Source organism: Amblyomma maculatum, chromosome 6, assembly GCF_055883805.1.
Source record: "Amblyomma maculatum isolate TAMU_Amacu chromosome 6, ASM5588380v1, whole genome shotgun sequence".
NCBI lineage: Eukaryota > Metazoa > Arthropoda > Arachnida > Ixodida > Ixodidae > Amblyomma > Amblyomma maculatum.
The window spans coordinates 104909810-104930512 of NC_139349.1; the positions used below are offsets into that span (position 1 = coordinate 104909810).

Below are 20703 nucleotides of genomic sequence, written 5' to 3' on the forward strand. Positions count from 1 at the left end.
CACGTTTCAGCCCCATATGTGAGTACAGGTAAGATGCAACTGCTGTATACTTTCCTTTTGAGCGATACCGGTAAGCTGCTAGTCATAATCTGCGAGTGCTTGCCAAATGCGCTCCATCCCAATCTTATTCTCGTAGACCCTTTCATGGTCTGGATTTGCGGTTACTATACCTGTCCTAAGTAGACATATTCGCCTACCACTTCCAGTGCTTTGCTACCTATTGTGAACTGCTGTTCTTTCCCGAGGCTGTTGAACATTACCTTAGTCTTCTGCATATCGATTTTCAAGCCTACCTTACTACTATTCCTGTCTAGATTGTCAATCATTATTTGCATTCCATCCTCTGAGTTCCTTAGTAAGGCAATGCTCATACATGGCTTCTAATCCTAAAGTATGGATTCACGGGAATTTTATAGCCTGGAATCACTGTTTGCTTTACCATTTAAACGTACACGTGCGTGTGTGCGTGTGTGTGTGTGTGTGTGTGTGTGTGTGTGTGTGTGTGTGTGTGTGTGTGTGTGTGTGTGTGTGTGTGTGTGTGTGTGTGTGTGTGTGTGTGTGTGTGTGTGTGTGTGTGTGTGTGTGTGTGTGTGTGTGTGTGTGTGTGTGTGTGTGTGTGTGTGTGTGTGTGTGTGCGTGTGTGTGCGTGTGTGTGTGTGCGTGCGTGTGTGTGCGTGTGTGCATGTGTGTGTGCATGTGTGTGTGTGTGTGTGTGTGTGTGTGTGTGTGTGTGTGTGTGTGTGTGTGTGTGTGTGTGTGTGTGTGTGTGTGTGTGTGTGTGTGTGTGTGTGTGCGTGCGTGCGTGCGTGCGTGCGTGCGTGCGTGCGTGCGTGCGTGTGTCACATAAACTGCACAAAAGTCGACAAACTGCCACAGCCCACGGTGCCAAAGTTCACATAAAAATATATTGAGGGAATATTTTTCTAGCGTTTATAGATTTTATTTTAAGAACACGACACTTATTACGCCTGTGCGCCTTGCCCAGGTAGCCTATAATGCAAGACCGACTGGATGTACATGACAGAGCTCAATTATTATATTTCTTTCTTTTTTTTTGTTATCTAGAAGACCGTCAAACCGAAGTACAGCCAAAGTTTTAAATTTTCTTAATCGGAAATGTAGTTCGAAATATCAAATATCGAAAATACGCATTCAAATGCTCTTCGATATTGATAAACTGGCATTGCTGATCGTGATATCGACACCGAAACCAAGTTAATATGTTCTACATTGTCAAATACACAGTAGTCTGTAGTTGATGCATGCGATATGGAAGCGACCCCATTTTCTGAATGTGCGACGTGAGAAAGCCAAGACAACAAGCTCCTAAATTAGCATTTTTGACGTTCGATATTTCGAACTACACTGCTGACTAGGAAAATTTAAAAATTGGGCTCACCTTTTTTGCTGACAACATTCAGTTTCGAACGTACTCCCGTAAAGTTAAGATTAAAGTTAGGTAGGTAATTTTGTTTATTTATTCGTGCAATTACTGAGCTGTCACGTACGTATTACGTATATCCGCGGAGCTTTACATATACCTGTACAAAAACCTACCGAGATATCTCAATTTTTTGTAAAAATAAGAATCTCTAAACGATAAGCAAAAAAAAAAAACACACACAACTTTCTGTGTAAATGTACAGATATGCAAACACACATACACAGCGCCAAATTTATATATGCATTTTTAGATATGCAGGTCACACTTAGTACGCGAATTTCAGCCTGTAGAGGAACCAGCCTGTATAATCGACGAAAGTGAGGTATTGTTCCAAAATACTCGGTATCTCTATAGAAGGTGTACCGAAGTTCGCATTGCGCGTCCTTTCGATACAATTGGCCGCCCAGATCCAAGCCTCGTCGTTTCTCGTTGCTTCTGCTTAAAGGGCGAAATAACAAAGTCTGGACTTTAAAGACTTTAAACTAAATCAAATGAAAGGATTGTCAGTCTCCCCTTCGGAGAGCCAAACCACCTCAAGCTCTACGCTAGCATCCGAACTTCTACAATGGCGCGCCCCGTAGAAATGGCATCAATCAATTGGTTCCTATCTCTGAATGGCAAATGAAAGGCGAGCATAGAATGCGCACTGCTTCCTCCACTCGTTCTCCGTCGATCAGGGGAAGACGGAGGATCTGTGGCGTCTGTCTCGTTGTTGTGTCAGTGCGCAGATGTGTGTCTCCCTAATAGTTTACTTTTTGTATCGTTACTTCGGAACGGACACTCGCGGTGGTGTCCATTTCAATGCGAACTTCTCGATTCCAACGGGTCACAACTCGTCAAAGCCATGCTTAGCTTGCCCCACAACGCACTGGATTTCACTCCTATAACGGAAGGTACCGACAGCGTAATAGATGTACGTAGGAAGCGCGAGGTTACTCATTTCGCAAAGTGTGCGTGTGAATGGCAGTTTCGCATCATTGCTGTTTTTTTATTATTTCCTGTGAGTCTATCCCTCCTTCCGCAATAATTTCTCGCATATAAAAAAAAATCGAGCGAATAATTGAAGTTATGCGGGAAAAAAGTGACAGCATTTTTGTTTTACTCGCAAATCTATTCTAATTCTCATTCTACCCATCTTTCATTCACCAAACTTTACGCAATTTTCCATTCTATTGCAATTCCAATATTGAAATTATGATTCTATCCTTATTTGTTTGTAGTCGCCTTTTATTCATTCGTTATTGTGTCATTCTTGCTCATTTTGATATTGGCTGAGTGATGGCCTGCAAAGCAGACAGATTTCTGTCGGTCTCTTTACCTCCCACCACCGCCTGCCACCTGTGGTAGGCTGAGGCTTCTGCAGACGCCGACGCAAGGGTTTTAGTCTTCGTAACACTCTTAATATCTTCGCAGTAAAAACACCTTTTTCTTCTCCGCTCCTCACAAAACATGCCTCAGTGTTTCGCCAAGAAATAAAGAAAAATCGCCAGTCACCTTTTCGCCGATTTGATCTTTTATTGCCCCGAAATCCCGAGGGGAAGAAAGACAAGCGAGCGGTAAATTTGAGAACGATGACCGCCTGACTAATACAAAAACTGCACAAGTTATCTTTCCCACTATACTCGTGCGTCCCGCTTGCACGCCCAAAATATACTATACGCTCAGCATGAATCCAGCAAAGCTTCTGGACGTAAAGAACGAAAGGAAAAAAAAAAAAAATCCGGGCCCAGAACCAAGAGTTGGAGCCTGCGGCTTCAAAGAAAGCACTGCCTGCTCTGAGAAATATAGAAACACCGAAGAAAGACAGTGGCTGAAAAAAATAATTAAAGAAAAGAAGCGCAAGAGAAAAACGGCCAGAAACGCAAGAAAAGATGATGTCCTCCTCCGGGCGCCGCCGGTGCGGCGGAGTGACAGGCCGGCTGACGGGTCCTCGTCCGCAGAGGGAGGACCACTGGCGCGCCGAGTCCGCTGTCCTCGCTCGCTCCGTGGCAAGCTGCGGCCGCCGGGCGACCCGAAAAGTGCCGGTGGCCACGGCATCGTGCGTCGAAGTCGGCAGCGCCGGCGAAGAAGGGTGACGCGATCGGCCGCCCAGCACACACTCACGCTCGCACAGACACACATGGTGGCCAATTCGTTGGAGCAGGAGAAGGAAGGAGAAGGACCAGGATAGAGGGGTGTGCGACTGCCAGCGCAAAAGAGCGGGACGCAAGGCAGCACCCGAGCTCTCTCTCTCTCTTTCCCACTGCTGCTGTTCTGTCCATGCTCTGGCCCGGGCGCATCCGAGGAGGCCCCGGGCCCTGACTTTGATGGAGATGGATGGAACCGGCCGCGCGGCTGTCAGGGCCGCGGCCCGCACCGCGAGGCGCTGACAGTGCCAGCACCGCCCGCGTCGCGTGAGTCTGACACGGAAATCTGAGGCGCCGCCGTCCCCGTGTTCTGCAGAGTGCGCTTCTCGCTGTTCTGCCTCCCGGAAACAGGTAGAAGGAGAGGCGACCCTTCCGCCGCCGCCGCGTTGTCGGGGGATGTGCGCATGCGCGCAGTTACGCGTGGTTACGCACCGACGTAAGCGCGCGGTCTTCGCGTTGGACGTGACCGCTACTCGGTCGGTCGCGCGAGCGGCGGGCGACGAGCTCTTCTGTTCACCGTGCCAGTCTGACCACTTCTGGGAGGCACGAGGCCTTTAACTGCTGGGGACAGTTTAGTGGTGGGTGTAGTGCGCGGGATTTAATTTCAGGATGGTCGAGGGCTGCCAAATAATCGTGGTCAACAGGTGGAAGGAATTTCCGCACATCGTTTTCGCTTGTTTTATTTCATCGGCTTAGCTGCCAGTGCACGAACTCAAGATTGGCGTGTAAAGAGTTCCAGAATGCAAATCCCCAACCCTCCTCCTCTCTCTCTCTTTCCCTGTTTCCCATCCTTGAACGGCCGTATCTTGTAGTAGGCGCATAAAGTGAACTACATATGGCCCTACTCCTTGAAGAGCCCATTTGTGCTTTGTCTCTTCAATCAGTGACTTTATAGAGTAACCAGAAAAAAAGAAAAAAAAAAACGTGTGCGTGTGCGCGCGCGTGCAGGAAGGGGGGAGGGGAGGGGGTTCTAAATTTTTAAACTTAATGCAACATTAGGGAAATAAACCAAAATTATAGAAGTGGAATGAATTAGCGCCCTATCACCGTCAGCGACTGCTCTCCCCCCTTCCCCCTAAAAACAGGTTGTCAATATCTTTTCGACTGCTCGTGATCTTCGGCTTCTTCCCCTCTCTTTAACGTAGTGTTTTCTTATTGCATATATTTTGCTGTTTTGTGTTAATATCAACTTCACTAAATCAGTTTTTATGCGCTAAATTAATATCGTTCACTGTTATGCACGGCTTCGGATTAATTTTACCGGCTTCGGTTTTCTTTTTTAACGCGCCACGAATCCTTCGTAAAGGCGGGCGCATTGAACGAACTGAGCACCATGCTGTTACCTGGGGGTGCGTTGCGCTTGTGGCTGGTTGGTGACAGTTCTGGAGGTGACAGTTCACTATTCGAAGCTATTCACGCGCGCTCATTATCCGATTGTCTGCTTTACGCATTATAAATATGGCGTATCGTGAGGAGAGAGAGCGAAGGCTTCTCCCTCACATTTTGTTTAAAATGTTGACCTGGTAGAATTTCTTTACCACATGCTACTGTATAAATGTATTTTTTTTTTCTTTTTTACGTGACTCTATGACGCTGTGTGCCATCGAGGAACGTCGCAATGTTCAAGGTACCAGACAATGTGGTTATTATGCGTCAAAGTTAATTATCGCGTACCAAAACGCCGAGACACTTTTGAATTTCGCCTGCACCAAAACGCGGCGTACGCGATCGGGATCAGTTTACAACGTATCGTTACTTTCACTTGTCTGAAACCGAGCCAGTTTCGCATTTTAAAGTGCACCCACGAATGAAGTTCCGCTTGATTAACAGTGGCGTGGAAGCCGCGCGAGCGATTGCCTACAAAATCGCGATGTCCTCACGCGTTCGCGAGGAATAGCTTAGGAATTCTTCGTCGCGTCAGGCTGCATTGCATGCGTCCTGACGGTGTGGACTGGGCACTTTCATCTTTTTTTTTTTTTTTTTTTGCCCACGCTAACCTCTGTATAACATGCAAATTGAGAAGATTCGGCTCAACGAGCTATGCGTGGTTCCTTTTGATCACAGCCTGTCCCTTGTCGTTTCAAGTGAGAATGAGCGAAGCTGCAGGATGAAGCTTGTTAGGTACCGCAACCACAAGGCTCTGACGCCTAAAAAGGCAGGAAAGATGCCATAAACTATGATTATATGTAACGTTTACTTCTCGCCATCGGCAGATTCAACATTAGTGTACGTCTTCTGGGGAGAAATCGAAAAGTAAGGGCCGAAGCATAGACTAGAGATGACGGATCCGACGCGCTCACAACATGCACTATTCACGGTGGCAGTGCACGTAGACGAAGAAAAGATAAATCTGCAATGTGGGGCGCGTCGTAGACGTGGGCGTCGTCGCCGGTTCGCGCCAGGTTTCAGCTTGGAGCTTGTCACTCACACGTGTATAATCCTCGCGGCGGGCGTGACGTGTTGCCCTCTCACTTCGTCCTTCCGGTTTTGCCGCCAAAAATTCGAACAAGAAGAGCGGCAACTATAGAAACGTCGGACCACGCTTTCCGAAACTGCCGCGAAGTGAACTCGACGTCTCCTTGCCACTTCTATGTTTCCATTTTGATAGAGGCGGGGGAGGCTGTAGCGTGAGGGGGGGTCGTTGTCGTGTCTCGGTTGTGAGCTGACAACGCACAGGCTGACGCGTGGCAAAGACAGCTTCGCGACAGCTGCGGAACCAGAGCGAGTTGTTGCGGCCAGCTTTCCGCTCGAATTAGCTTTCTTGTGTCATCATAAGCCAGACCGCCCTTGTCCTGCAACGCGAAACGTAAGACAGGCATTTTTTTTTTTTTTCGCGCCTGCCAGCAACTGCGTGGCAACGGAGAACCCAGGTTGTAGAAAATGCCGCTTGTTCGGATGAAGGTCGCGTCCCCATTTCCTAAAGAGATGTCACGCGTCATCACTTTGACCACATGCAGTCCACTAGAGCTACATTATTTGGGAACATTATAGAATTTACCGAGCTCTATAAGCTTGAAAGAAATGAGCGTCATTAAACAAAGAGACATTTTTTTTGGCGCGATAATAATTATCAAGTAGTTCAAATGATAACTAAAGCGTAAAATCAGTGCGCGTGCTGCAAAACGTAATTAGTCAAACACATACACCTGTTGTTTTTTTCTTTTTGTCATTTAGCTTCAGTGCATCTGGGGCCCGCAATACGCATGTAGAGAATCATGGCGCGAGTCATAGGTGTAGTGAGAGTGTTTGAGTTGAGAAGACAGCGTTGTGACTTCGCCCCCCCCCCCCCCCTACCATAAAAAAAGAAAAGCCAATGACGGTCCACCGCATTTGATGGAGCGTGCATTTTTGTATAATATTGTGTCTTTCACTTTTTGCTTTCTTTCCCGCCCCTACGTGCTCTCTTTCCCCAGTGCAGCTTAGCAAGTCAAATGTTAATCCTATTAACCTGCCAAAGTTTATCTTCTTTCATTTTATATCTCTTTCACTAGCGCCTCCGGTGTCGCGTGCTGTCAAAGTTCAAGACAAAAAAAAATAAAAAAAAAAAACTCCTACTTCGTTCTTGCTCGCTTCGTATCATTTTGCGCAGAAGCTCACTATGGGGTTCATTCGGGCAAAAAGCCATCGCAGTACCTCAGAATTGAGGAAAAAAACGTGTCGAAAAAAAAAAATACGCACGTGATTTCGCACCAAAATTATGACGCTACCATTCTTGTGCGGCGTTCTGGGTGAGGTCATAGCATTTCTCTTCCCATTTAGCGTTCGTGTGCTAGGAACGTTGGAGGCTAGTTTGCATTAGGGATCCGAACCGACAACCTTTGCATCTCCAATTGTACGCCGCTCATTATTTCAAGTGTAGGTGTTCTCCGAGAAGTTACGAAAACCAAACTAACCTCCGGTTACGGAGGTTAGTTTACGTTTAGTTAGTGGTTACGGCGCTCGACTATTGTTCCCAAGGATACAGGATCGAATCCCGGCCTCGGCGGCCGCTTCTCGATGGGGGCGAAAAGCAAAGGCGCCCGTATGCTGTGCGATGCCAGTGCACGTTAAAGAACCCCAGGTGGTCGAAATTTCCGGAGTCCTCCACTACGGCGTCTCATATCCTGAATTGCTTTGGGACGATAAACCCAACAAACCAAATCAAACCAAACTAACGTCCATCGAAACGCAGCCGCCGACCGCGGCGGCTGCGTTTCGATGGAGGCGAAACGAAATGCTGACATTTTTGCCAATCCTCGTCAGAGTATGGAACGGGTTGTGTACAGTGAGTTGGAGTTTTTCCAGAAGCAGCGAGACCGCTTCCTCGATGAGTGGTTTTTGTGTATTCCCAGTCAGAAAGCTGATGTTGAAATCTCCGACAATCAGCGGATGTTTTCCTGCTAGCGGATGCATCCCTCGAAGAAGTGTTTCTAACGAGGCCATTGGCTTGGATGGTGGGTGGTACATATATATTTTCTATGCAAACTGATGGGAGAGCATATGTGTGATGTATAAGTTCTGTGATCACGCATGGCGTCTCTGACATCATGTGGTGAGTTTTTGTTAGAGGTGGGGATGAGGGTAGGGAGAAGTTCCATAGGTACGCGTTTGCCCCGGAAGCCGCGGCAGTTCCAGCTTAAGCAGCCACCCTCTATTTTGTATCGCAACATCTTGGTCTCGCCTGTGGTATCTATAGTCTTTTCTTGTTTTGTGTGCGCTGTTTTGTGAAGCGGGTTTCACAACGCTATGTAAAGCAGTCGTCGCGCGAGCCTCAGTTTGACATTCAAGTGACCTTAACAGAAACTGCGTCTTTTCTTTATTATAAAGCAATTTACAATTGAATTCAAGGTGCTCGCTTGTTCTGCGGACACCTGAACCTCACCGGTGGGTAAAATATGAAGGTGGGAGTGAAGCGGAAAGAGAAAGAGATGTCGCAGTGGAGGGCTGCAGAGTAGTGTCGATTACCTGGGGATCTCTGACATACAGTGACATCGCACGTCCCAGGGACGCCTCTCCGTTTCGCCTCCATCTAAACGCAGCCACCGGCAATTGGGTTCGAACCAGTGTACTCCGTAACAGTAGTCGGGCATCATCACCCACCTCGTCGGGGCATTATCGCCTGATACAGTGACGTTTTACCCCGCCGGGGTGGCACAGTGGTTATACGGCGCTCGACTACTGTTCCCAAGGATGCGGGATCGAATACCGACCTCGGCGGTCGCTTTTCGATGGAGGCGAAAAGCAAGGCGCCCGTTTGCTGTGCGATGTGAGTGCACGTTAAAGAACCCCAGGTGGTTGACATTTTCGGAGTCCTCTACTACGGCGTCTCTCATAGCCTGAGTCGCTTTGGGACGTTAAACCCCACAAACCAAACCAAACCAAATTACTCCGAAGCCCATTGCTACGGCTCCTCTTTCTCTCTTTCCACTTTAACTCCCACCTTCCTCCCTTCCCTTACGGCGCGGTCAGGTGCCCACAGAAACAAGTGTGACAAATACTGCGCTTTTCCTTTCCTGTGAGCCAATTATATATAATTATTATTATTAAAACATTGGGCTCATTGTTAGACTCTGTGCTTGTCTCTCAATTCCTAAAATTCGTGGAATAAAAAAAGCGGTGTTAAGGGTGCTGTCGCTCCTTATGTGCAGAAGTGTCTTAAGCGGCGAAGCTTATGCACCCACCCAATTCTTTTTCAGCATTTTTATACGAATGACTATCAACTGTCGGCGTTTACTTCACAGAAGGAATAAGGTCATCCGAATACTCGACTTGTCTCTTATGAAATGGTAAGAAAAGCGCATTAGCGTCCAATGACGATGTTGATAAATTCGCTAACGTCAGGAACTAAATGAGCAAGAGCAAAACATATTCTTAACTGCCCTCCGAGGATGGTTTGGATTGATTTGTGGGGTTTAACGTCCCAAAGCGACTCAGGCTATGAGAGACGCCGTAGTGGAGGACTCCGGAAATTTCGAGTCCGAAGATGGTTTGGTTTTATTTGTAGGGTTTAACGTCCCAAAGCGACTCAGGCTATGAGAGACGCCGTAGTGGAGGACTCCGGAAATTTCGACCACCTGGGGTTCTCTAACGTGCACTGACATCGCACAGCACACGGGCGCCTTGTTTTTCGCCTCCATCTAAAAGCGGCCGCCGAGGCCGGGATTCGATGCCGCGTCCTTGAGCACAGTAGTCCAGCGCCGTAACCACTGCACCAACCCGGCGGGGTGGCCCCCGAAGAGCGTGCGTAATCATTTATTCTGCGACGTCTACTTGTCTTTGTTGCGAATACTCGGTTAGGGCGCCAAAGGCGAAATATTAATACGTAACCCTTGTTTCTGGCATAGAACACTAAATGCGTGCTATGCAAGGGAACCAGACAAACAATAACCAATTTCAAGGTCATGTCGTTTAATCTTCTGTTCGCACTGGCTACCTTTTGTACACAGCTCAGTATAACGCAATAGCACGATAATAACTTACACTATATGAAGCAGCAAGCGTACTCTTTGTGCGTGTGTGAGAGAAGGAGAGGGTGCTAGAAAGGAAGCTGATATTTCTCCTTTCATTGCATCCTTTTTTTTCTTCTAGACCCTTGCACATTCCTACTCTTTCTTTCGAGTTTCTTTTTTGTTTCAAGGAAGCAACACTGCACTGAAGTCTGGTTAAAACACGCGAAATATTAAGGTCGTGGTGCGATTGTAATGACGTCTACCAGCTTTGCTTCGTAGTGTTGCTTTTGCCGCAGTAAGCATAATAGTCCAGTGAAGTTTGATTTAAAGGAGAAAAAATGGGAATTTTAATGAAATAGGTGTTACACCATGACAATTAAGCGTTATTAGAAGTGCTTTTTCGTTGCTGATGTAGCGCTAGAATAAATACCACAATTAAGTCTCGTACAATTCGGACAGCATTTATTTATTTAGTGGGCAGAAACTCGAGCTGTTCTTTTTTTTCGAACTGAGGCTCCGAAACCCGAGTTCAGCGAAATGAGCAACACCCAATAAGCTACATTAGCTCAAATAGCTGTCTGTTACCTAAAGTTCCGCCAGTTTTTTAGCACTGAAGTAAACTGACTTTTACTGACGAAGTTAAAGGAGCGGAGCTGTGCTAACTTAGAAGAGTGTTCTAGCTTTAAGAGGTAACAAAGGCGGCGAGCGACACATCGTTCAAGGAAGCTTTCGACATGTATACTTTTGGGGGGTGATTTTTAATGTTTTATTCGCTCTTCGTAACGGCAATATATCTGATAGCAAGCTTGCGACACACGCACACACCGCCTAGCCCTCCTGCTTCCCGTCAAACCACGCCATCGGGGGGAATGAAGAATCTTGTCGTCCGACCCGCCGGAGAAAGTCAATTTCACGGCGCTGACTCAGACGTGTCATCCCTAGCCCGGGCTTCTTCGCCTATTTCGCAACGCCCGCAGACTCTACCACTGCCCCGGTCCCGTCTTCTCCCCTTTCCGGCGCTCTTGGACCTGCCATTGCGTCCAGGAAGGCTCCCTTTCGACGGCCACCGCGCGAGACAGCAGCGGTAGTCCCCACGGCTGTCGCGAGCCGATTGAAGGGTGGCCGACCCAGTCATAGGCATTTTTGTTCCGTTACACATTCTTTCTTTTGCCCCCCCCCCCCCCCCCCCCTTCCGTCCAGAAACAGAAGGGAGATGGGTGGGAGCGCGGATAAGACTGCAATACCGGCAACGGCTGCAAAAGGAGCGAACAGTCAGCCAACTGCTGCAGTCGAAGCAGCAGCAGCTCCGGCTGCCGGAACTGGCGAACTCTGAACGCGAGCGCGCGCTCGTACGCAGCCCCTCGCTCGTATCTGACTGGGTACTAGAAATCGTTACTTTCATTATGGACCGAAGTCAGTCGGCCGTGAGCGCGGTCGGAGTCAGAGCCCGGCGGCGGGGGCCCTCCTTTGCCTCGAGAGCTGACGGCGCGAGCAGCAGTGCGCGTCCCGTCGTCCGTTCTTCTTATCCTTCTTCTTTGTTTCCGCGTGCTCTGACTGGCAGGCCTGCCATGCCGCTTGCGCCGGCGAAGGGGAAAGACGACGACCGCCTACTACTATCGCCGCTCAAACCGAAGCCCCCTCTCCTTCTTATCCTCCTCCTCCTTGCCAGCCAGCGACCGAGTCCGCGCGCGAAACAAAAGACGAGAGAGGGGGCGCGCCAAAAGACAGAAAGCCCCGGGGCGGCGTTGCGCGCAGAGAAAAGAAGGGAAGGCATTTAATTTGCTTTCGATCCAAGAAAAAGGGGCCGCCCTGCCCCCCTGCCGCCGCACAACGGCGCGGACTCCGGCAGCAGCAGCCGCGGAGACGACGGCAGCGGCTTCAAACTACCGAGACGCGTTAGCAGGTTCACGCTCCACGAAACTTCTCCCCCGCGTTATCCCCCTCCCCCAGCCCGCACGCCTCGCTGTTCTCCTTTTATTGCAACTCTCTCTCTTCTTTAGTTTAGTTTTCATCCCTTGTTTTTTATCCGCGCCCCCCAAAACCTTTTATTCCGCACTTTGATCTTTTCGCTGTCGCTTGCCGTTTCCTTTTGACGCCACGGTACAAGGGCGCGGACACGGGTTCCCTTCAGATGCTTACGCCCACCGATCATTGGGTTGCGATCCCTGAACGCCGGCCGGCTTCTTTTCTTGCGCGTCCGCCGTTCACGCCGTAAAGCTAGTCTTTCCCTTCACTTTGGTTGTGAAGACGACAAAGAGAATGAGAGAAGGGACACACAAATTCACGGCGCTCAAACTTGTCGCCCGTTGTTTTTTTATTTGCAGACGCATCTGAGTGAAAAACGTAATCTTTGCTCTCCGCTTCTGTTTTCTCCTTTTATTTATTTCCCTCTCCTGCTCACTGAAATCGAAGTGAAGCGACACGTCGAGCGTAAGGAGCGTCAGACGAGGGCACACGGCGAGACGCAACAACGATACGTGACGCGTGAAAATAAGCAGAGTCCATACGCTTTCGCGCAAAAAAAAAATAAATCATAAAGAAGCTAAGCGCTGATTACTGGAAATGCGAGCAAGTGGTGGCAATCATCCGCTCAACAAATGGATGAAAATAACGCACAAGTGGAGAGAAAATGCGCTCGAGATGATGAGAGAGCGAATATAGCAGGAAGGAAGGACACAGGTAAAAGAAATGAACAAGGAAAAAAAAAAGCCAGATTGTTAGCAGCGAAGTGCAGGCTCTGTAGTCACAGGCTGTTCAGCGTCGCGATGAACTGAGGAACTACTTCACGCGCGAAATGGGATAATGAAAAGCAAAACGGGCCCGCGAACGGCGTGAATTCTAAATGGTCGCAAGGCAACACGGGGTTTAAGGAATCAAGCTCGGGATAGGGAGTCGAGAAAGAAGGCGCTAAACAGCAAGCTACTAATAGAGACGCAGAGAATAATAATAAAAAAGTTGGGGCAGAATAGAAGAATGACATGGATTGGTGGGAGGATCTTCCTCCAGACAAATTGCGAGAATTGCGCGGGCAATAACGAGAGCACTTTATTTATTTATTTATTTTTTATTTTTTTTTTTTTTTTTTTTTTTATTGGTGAGACGCGCGCAACTGGGCAGCAGTTGTTAGGAGGAGTAGGTGTATCGGGAATGGGTAATCAAGTAAGGACGTGCATAAGCGTATATAGCGAGAGGTTCGGTTTTTTCCCCTTCGTCCCTTTTTTCCCTTCGCCGATCTCTGCTTCGCTCACCTCTCGAGAGCGCCGGAAACTTCCTAATGAAAACGATAATTAGCTCGATTCACTGATCTCGAAAATGAAAGTTCGGTCCACGCCCTCACGCTTGCCTGTCCGCTCGTGCGGGTGCCTTGAGCAATCGGCTTAGAAGCAAAGTCAAATAATCCTCGGAGGACGAAGACGAAATGCGCGAAAGTCAGAAAGGGACGAAGGGGAAAATGGAGATAAAAAGTATATGCGAAAACGCAGAAAAAGAAAACAGAGTGTGCTGAACGAAGAAGGTGGAATTAAAGGTGAAAAAAAAATAAAAAATAAAAGACGAAGCGAAACGCGGATGAATGAGAGAAGCAAAACGATGTCATGGTTGTTTCTCTACTGACGCAGTAATTTTAGATAGAGAAAGAGAGGGGGAGGAGGAGGTTAGTCGTCGTCGTTGGTGCGTTTGTTCGCGCATGCGTATGTATGTGCGCACGCGTGCCTCTTGAGTTCTTCACTCAACCCTGGCGGCGCTGAGCTCTTGACTCGACTTTTGTTTCTTTTTTCTTGTGTCTATTTTTTTTTACACTATCCAACATTCGCAGTTCGTCTTTCCGGCGTTTTAATTCTCATCCTTCTTTCGACCCTTTTTTTTTGTGGACCCGGGCCCACTTCGTTCGGACGAGAAACGAGTGCGCAGAGCGCGTTTTAGTTTTGTATGCGCAGTTGAAATAAGTCAGATGCGCTGATCAGCGCTCCATGGACGCACAGCAGATACACATACATACACACACACACACGGAGATGGCTGGGAGCCGGCATCGATGTTTTTGCTGAGCTTTTTAATTTTCGATGTAAGCTTCTGCCCCACGGCTTCTATCTCTTTCTTTTTTCGCTTCTAGCTTTCCCCCTCTGTCCTCTCTCCTCTTTTTTTTTTTTTCTTTAAGCCTGTCGTCTCGGGAGGATCGTTACGTCGTTAGGGAACTCAACGTCGTGTGAATGCAAATAGGGCTGAAGCTGCCTGAAACAAAAACAGCCAGTAAGCTAGGAACGTAGGCTGGCCTGGTTTTCTTTTTCCTTTTGCGTTCTTCTTTGGTCCACGCAGTGCTTGTTGCGCTTGTTTTCTGTATTCTTCCTCCCTGCACTTTTTTCTTCTCTTTCGCTCTTTCTTCTCTCCTTCTCCACCCCTGGTTGCCCCACCAACGAAAGCTACGTAGCAAGAGCAGAAAAAAATAATCCAAAAGCAGCTCTCAGCCGCTTCATTCTTTTTGAGCGTGCATTTGAAGAGGCAGTGAGAAGCTACTGCCGAAGAGTATTTCTGCGTGCATCAGGAATTTGCGCGAAAAGCGCTGTGCGCATAATTTGCATCCAGGTCTTCTTTCATTCCTGCGCCCGCCCCTTCTTTTCTCTCTTCCAATCCAGCTGGCCAATGAAAACAAGAAAAACAGCTATACCACCCGTTTTAGATATCTCTGTTAACTTTTTAAACGCACCCGGAGCAGCACCCTCCGCTTTGGCCGCTAGGGAATGAGCTCCACGAGGGCCCAGGTGTACTTGCAGCTTTGCCGAGGTTTCTCCCCCCCCCCCCCTCCCCCCTTTCCCTGTGCTTTTACCTTTGCTGCTCTTTTCTACCACGAAGCCTCACTGTGCGGCCTACGGTAAGGACGCCAAGCGACACCAGCTGGGTCGAAAATCGCTTCCCAACCGTGTAGCGTTGCAGCGCGCTTACACACTTTGCGAGTGTTCGAAAAAGCTTTTTTTTTTTTTTTTCCTTTTCTCTCACTGCTGTGGAAGCTCCGTTCTTGCCTTCTTTATGCGTAGGCGCTCGCTCCCTGTGCATGTCCAATTCGACCACGCGTTAATTCTTCCCCTCGCGAGTTTTAAAAGCTTCCCAACTAAACTTGCGAAAAAGATAAAGCCAAATGTGGACTGAGCTCTGCTGCAGATTTTGCACCGCAGCTGTTGCATGTTCGTTGTAAATGGCGATATTAATCTAAACGTTGCACGGGATGGAAAAGGAAAAAAAAAAAAGGGAGCACACGGTATGCAAGTACAGGCTTCGCTTTTTGCAGCGGCTAGAAACTTTTCAGTCATTTATATATATTACATTGCGATGCTCTATATGTGATGTTCAACCAGTTTGTCCGCGTTTAGAAATCAGACAAAGCCGATATACTACCATTGCTGATTTCGGAGAATCGTGATCGATAAACTGAGACTAGGGAGCACCCATATGTGTCAATTAAAGGATTAAAGCATTTTAAAAGAAACAAGGCACCCTCTACTGCACAGCATTACTGTCGTTGCTTTGGGTTAAAAAAGATGAACACATTGGCTGATTGTCTGTTCTCACCTCTCTGCGCAGAGAACGGAGAAAACGGAATGCCGCGACGTCTGCGGACCGCCTACACCAACACGCAACTTCTGGAGCTGGAAAAGGAGTTCCACTTCAACAAGTACCTGTGTCGGCCTCGGCGGATCGAGATCGCCGCCTCGCTCGACCTCACCGAGCGTCAAGTCAAGGTTTGGTTCCAGAACCGGAGGATGAAGCACAAGCGGCAGACGATGATGAGCAAGCAGGACGACAAGGGCAACGGCGACGGGGCCTCCGAGGGCGAGGCGCCCGATGGCTCCGTCGACCGGCTACCCCAGGGCGCGCCCCCGGGCGCCAGTCCGTCGCAGGGCGCCGAGGACGGCGGTCGAGACGGCTGCTGCCCGCCGGCCAGGGCCGCCGCTTCTTCGCCGTCGGGCTCCGAGCCGGACTCGGACTCCAAGAGCCACCTCCACCCGGCGCTGGGGCTGGCGTCGCCGGCCCGTTCGGACAAGACCCCGACGCCCGGTGCCGTCAAGGATGGCGGCTTCGGCGGCGAGCGGCCCAGTCCGTTGGGTGGCCGCGCCTCGAGCCCCGCCGCCCGCGCCGCCAAGGCTGCCCTGTGCGCCCTGGACGCGGCCAGCCCTTCGGCCGCCACTTATCCTTGTCCCAGCGCGCGTGTGGCTTCTTCTCCGAAGTGCCAGTTGACGCCGCAGTTGTACGGGAACCACTACGGTCAGCAGGAACGCCCGGCTGCCATCGCCGCTGCCCAGCAACCATACAGCGCCTCGGCGCCCCAGCATCGCGGAAGCCAGCCCGGCGCTTACTGCGCCGCCGCTTACCGCTCGCCGCCGGCCGCCAGCCCCGCGGTCGGACCGCAACCGGCCAGCAATGGCTACGTGGCCGTGCTGCCCCACGGCTACAAGGCGGGGCCCATGTACTACCACCACCAGGGAACAGGAGGCGCCGCGGCACAGCCTTGCGGCTACGCGCCCGCTGCCGTGGCCACCGCCTCGGCCACACACGTGGGCATGATTGGCGCTTCCCTGGACGCTCACCAGCAGATGCACCACGCGCAAAGCCAGCAGCCATCGCCGCAGCAGCACCAGCAGCACCATGCACAGCAACACCAGCAGCATCAGCAACAGCAACACCAGCCAACAGCACATCACCAGCAATGCCAGACTCAGCACCAGACGACGCAAGCACAGACCAGCACCCAGCGGCCGAACAATCAGCAGTCTCCGGAGCAAAGGCCGTACATGTACGGGATGGAAGGCATGAACCATGTCGCGGCGTCGGCACAAGGGTACCCGGGCGAATACAGAGACGCTGGCCAAGAGTACGGACGCGGCTACGCAGCCGCCTCCTACAACAGCGAGGCCGAGAGTATCGAAGAAAGCCAGTACAGCGCGGCCAGCGACAACGGTTACTCGTACAGTTACCGCGCGTCCGACTGCTATCCAACAGACGATGCAAGTAACATGGTGGCCTCGCCGAACGGTGACTCTGGCATGTACTACGACATCTCTTGCAACGGCAGCTCTTCGAATCCCGCGACTACCCGAACCCCGGAGTACGCGTCTACTGCGAAGCCCCAACCGCAACCCCAGCAGCAGCCTTACCAGCAGGCGACGGGCAGCTATTACGAGATGCAGAACGGCACCGCCGCGAATGCGGCGACCGCCTACAACCCATCCCCGGAGCACTACAACGGTCAGAGCTCTTCCGATACTGACCTCAACTTCAACAACTTCTACTACGGTGATTCCAATGGCTACTCCGGGCCGGGCTCGTGTGGCTCCACCGAGTTCAGCTTCCTATCGAACATTGCCAACGAGTACCCGCCTACCGAGTACTACCAGCTCAGCTGACTGCAAGACACTGAGTGAGGAAAACATTCGATTGTGTGTGAGAGCTCCGTTGTCGTCTTGACGAAAGGAAATATTGAATTGGGGGCGCTATGGACAGAGGCAACAGTAATTGCGGGGCGACCAGTGCATGCGAAAAAAAGGTGCGTGGTTCCGACATGGCGAACTCCTGTCTTTGATGATGCCGGAGCCAGACAAGAATGCGCGTTGCAGGTCCCCACAGCTATAATACGCACTTGACTTGGCTCTGAGAAAGGCTTCTCCTGTCTTCTGGGTGAAACAAGCCTCGGCGCATTGCGCTACAGCGCAGGAGGAGGTGATATGCACAGCACATGTTGTATCTAGAACCCTCTGTATACGTATATGCGTATATGCGGTGGAAGCGGGCATGCCTGGCTTTCCCCGGCGTTTGAGAATAAGACGGTCGAGCACGTACGCCGATAGACACGACACAGCCATGCTATAACCCTATCTCGAAGCATCTTCGTTTATTCCTGTAATGAGTGCAATAATATTAATAATAATAATAATAATAATAACAATAAAAAGCCGCGGCTGGTCGAAAACATTGCCATGCGAACAGAAACACTCACAAAAGCCCTGTTCACACGCATAATAAGCCTGCTGTGATTTTTGAATGTCCTTGTTTTGTAAAGCTGTAAATATAATTTAAGAGGCGCTGTGCAATCTTCTCAAAATGCGAAGCTGAATCTTACGCACAGACGTGCTCTCGGCAATTTCTTGGCGTGTGTACACCGTGGGCTTGCATACTCCGCGGTCCGCTCTGTGGCGCCTCCTTCCTCAAACATTTACCGTGACCTCGTGTTCTTGTCCCTTGCACTTCAATACCAGAGCAAAGCGTTCATCAGAAAGGGTCAAACGAGAAGAGCAACAGACTCGCCGCAAACTGCGATTCTTTGTTACTTTACGTGCTATCGTCATTTTTTTTTTTTTTTTCAAAATGTCACAAGCTTCTCCCGCATCTCCCGGATACTGCACTTTGTTCTTGTGTATAGCTTGTATACTGTACAAAATATTGTTGTCTATCGTGTCCACACTATGTGTTAAGAAAAGTTAGGCTGTACATATTGTTATCAGAAGTGGCACCACCACCACGCCGTGATCTGTGTTTTCCAGTCGATCTGCGACCTACCATGTTTCACTGCGAAAATAATGAGCAACTGCAAAGAAAAACATTCGCTTAACGTAACTCGATATAGCCGTCGCGTTAGGATAAGAGAGCAAGTAAAGAAAAAGCGATGACATCAGCTTACTGAGCGAGTGAAAACATTTATTTTGTTTTTGTTTTGCCCTCACTTCGACTTACAAAACTTGCGTGAACATGATGTATACACTTCGAGTAAACGTTCCCTGGTGTTCCCACAGGAATGAAAGTTGTATTTCTGAATCTGGTGCTTGTGGAAGCGTGTATGAGAAGCGCATGTTTGCTTGATCACAATTAAAATCTCCTCGTCCCCGAAAAACCGCTGTTGTCATTTTTTATTGAGCACGTGCTTTCTAACTGAAAATTTTGTGCAAACACAGTCACGCGTGCAGATGCAAATGTCTGCCCTACGCGTGAGATAGGGCAGACACTGAGAGAGAAACAAACGCAAGAAACATTCGCAGAGTTCAACCATGTGCCCCTCGAACGGTTCAGCTTGCTGGATAGTTGTGCAGCACTGAGACAGCTTTAGTGTCGACGAATCAGGGATATCACTTTGGCGCATCCTGATTTTTTTTTCTCGTATATTTTACCCTGTAACATGCCATCAGGACACACACACACACACACACACACACACACACACACACACACACACACACACACACACACACACACACACACACACACACACACACACACACACACACACACACACACACACACACACACACACACACACACACACACACACACACACACACACACACACACACACACACACACACACACACACACACACACACACAAAGGCGTTTTATCCTAGCGGTAGATGTATGTTAAAATCCTTAGAGATCACTGCAGAAACTGAATTAAGAGAATGAGGAAGCATTAGCGATGCCGCAGGTTTTCGCAACTTTTACTGTTTAATATGTTTACTTTATTTCATTTCACTTCTTATTTCTTTATTACAATCTTTATTTTGCGTTATTTATTTTTATTTGTTGTTTTTATTTCCTTTCTATTCTCACTATAATTATTATCACCACTAACTATTGTTACTTTACTAGCGTTATTATTAATAATAATTATCACTCATTATCATTATTTTTTTACATAGCCTATCAATGTCTCCGCCTTCAGTAATTGCTTTATAGGAAAGGCAAAAAAAAAAAAAAAATATATATATATATATATATATATATATATATATATATATATATTCACTTTTTGCCTCCACAGTTTGGCCACACCAACATATAAGCCTATTAATGTTTTCACATTAAAAATCTTCGGTTCGGTACCCGCGCTTGCGCTCTTATTTTCCTTTCATGGTTTGGTTTCCTTCTTCTGCTGCGCACCCCCGTATTTTACAAAGGTGAAAAAAAGGCATGCTATGTTTCCTTCCTCCATTCATGCAATTAAAATTAGTGTAAGGTTAATTAATATCACCATGGCCGCGGCGGAGTATTTTTCGTCGTCCATTTAACGGCAGCGTCCGTGTTGCTGATAGGACTCGCGGCAAGTAGCGCACGTGGCATATAGTACGGGATTACGGTGTGTTAAAATCCTATTCGGGTGTCTTTTTACGGTACGCGGTGGCACATGCACAGCCGAGTTCTCTTTACTCATAAAAAGGCAACACAGTACGTGGCGTGCTAGAGGTCTCTTTTCAATCTCAGAGGGATGGCAAGAGGACTAAAGCTGTATCTACTCAAATCATTGCTGGTGGAAGGCGCAGCCCTGTCGCCGGAAACAGGTACGTACGCATGATATTTAGAATGGCATGCCACTTGCGAGAATTACAAAACAGTTTTCATGTTTATTTATCCTGAACAGTGAGTAACATGCTCACAAGAAAAAGCGGCAAGCAGCCCTCCAAAGACCTCCCTCCAGCCAGTGGCATATCGCTCCAAATGTGTGACGTCGCGGCACACGAGGGAAAAGAAAAAAAGAGCAGAAAAACGTGTTCTTCCGTGCTCACGGTCTCGCGGACTTTTACCAAATTGGCCGCCTCCGGTTGTTGCGTGCGTCCGTCGGTGTCGGTAGCGGTGTCACCTCGTGGCAGGGAACCAGGAGGCTGATAGGATAACTTGAGCATACAATACTTTCCGAGCATACGACGAGACCAAGGAACTTTCGCCGGCAC

The 20703-nt window shown here is 48.9% G+C and overlaps 1 protein-coding gene and 1 long non-coding RNA gene across 5 annotated transcripts in view; one reads left to right on the plus strand and one right to left on the minus strand.

The window, feature by feature from the left end:
- The window catches only part of pb (homeobox proposcipedia), a 94110-nt gene extending 76230 nt beyond the window's left edge, over positions 1-17880 (plus strand). Inside the window, exon 3 of the mRNA XM_084607216.1 lies at positions 15573-17880. Coding sequence (XP_084463342.1) covers positions 15573-17392 — 1820 coding nt within the window. The 3' untranslated portion in view covers positions 17393-17880. The remainder of the gene's footprint in view (positions 1-15572) is intronic.
- Positions 1-20703, minus strand: part of LOC146186477 (uncharacterized) — a 242691-nt gene that overhangs the window by 50052 nt on the left and 171936 nt on the right. The window lies entirely within an intron of this gene.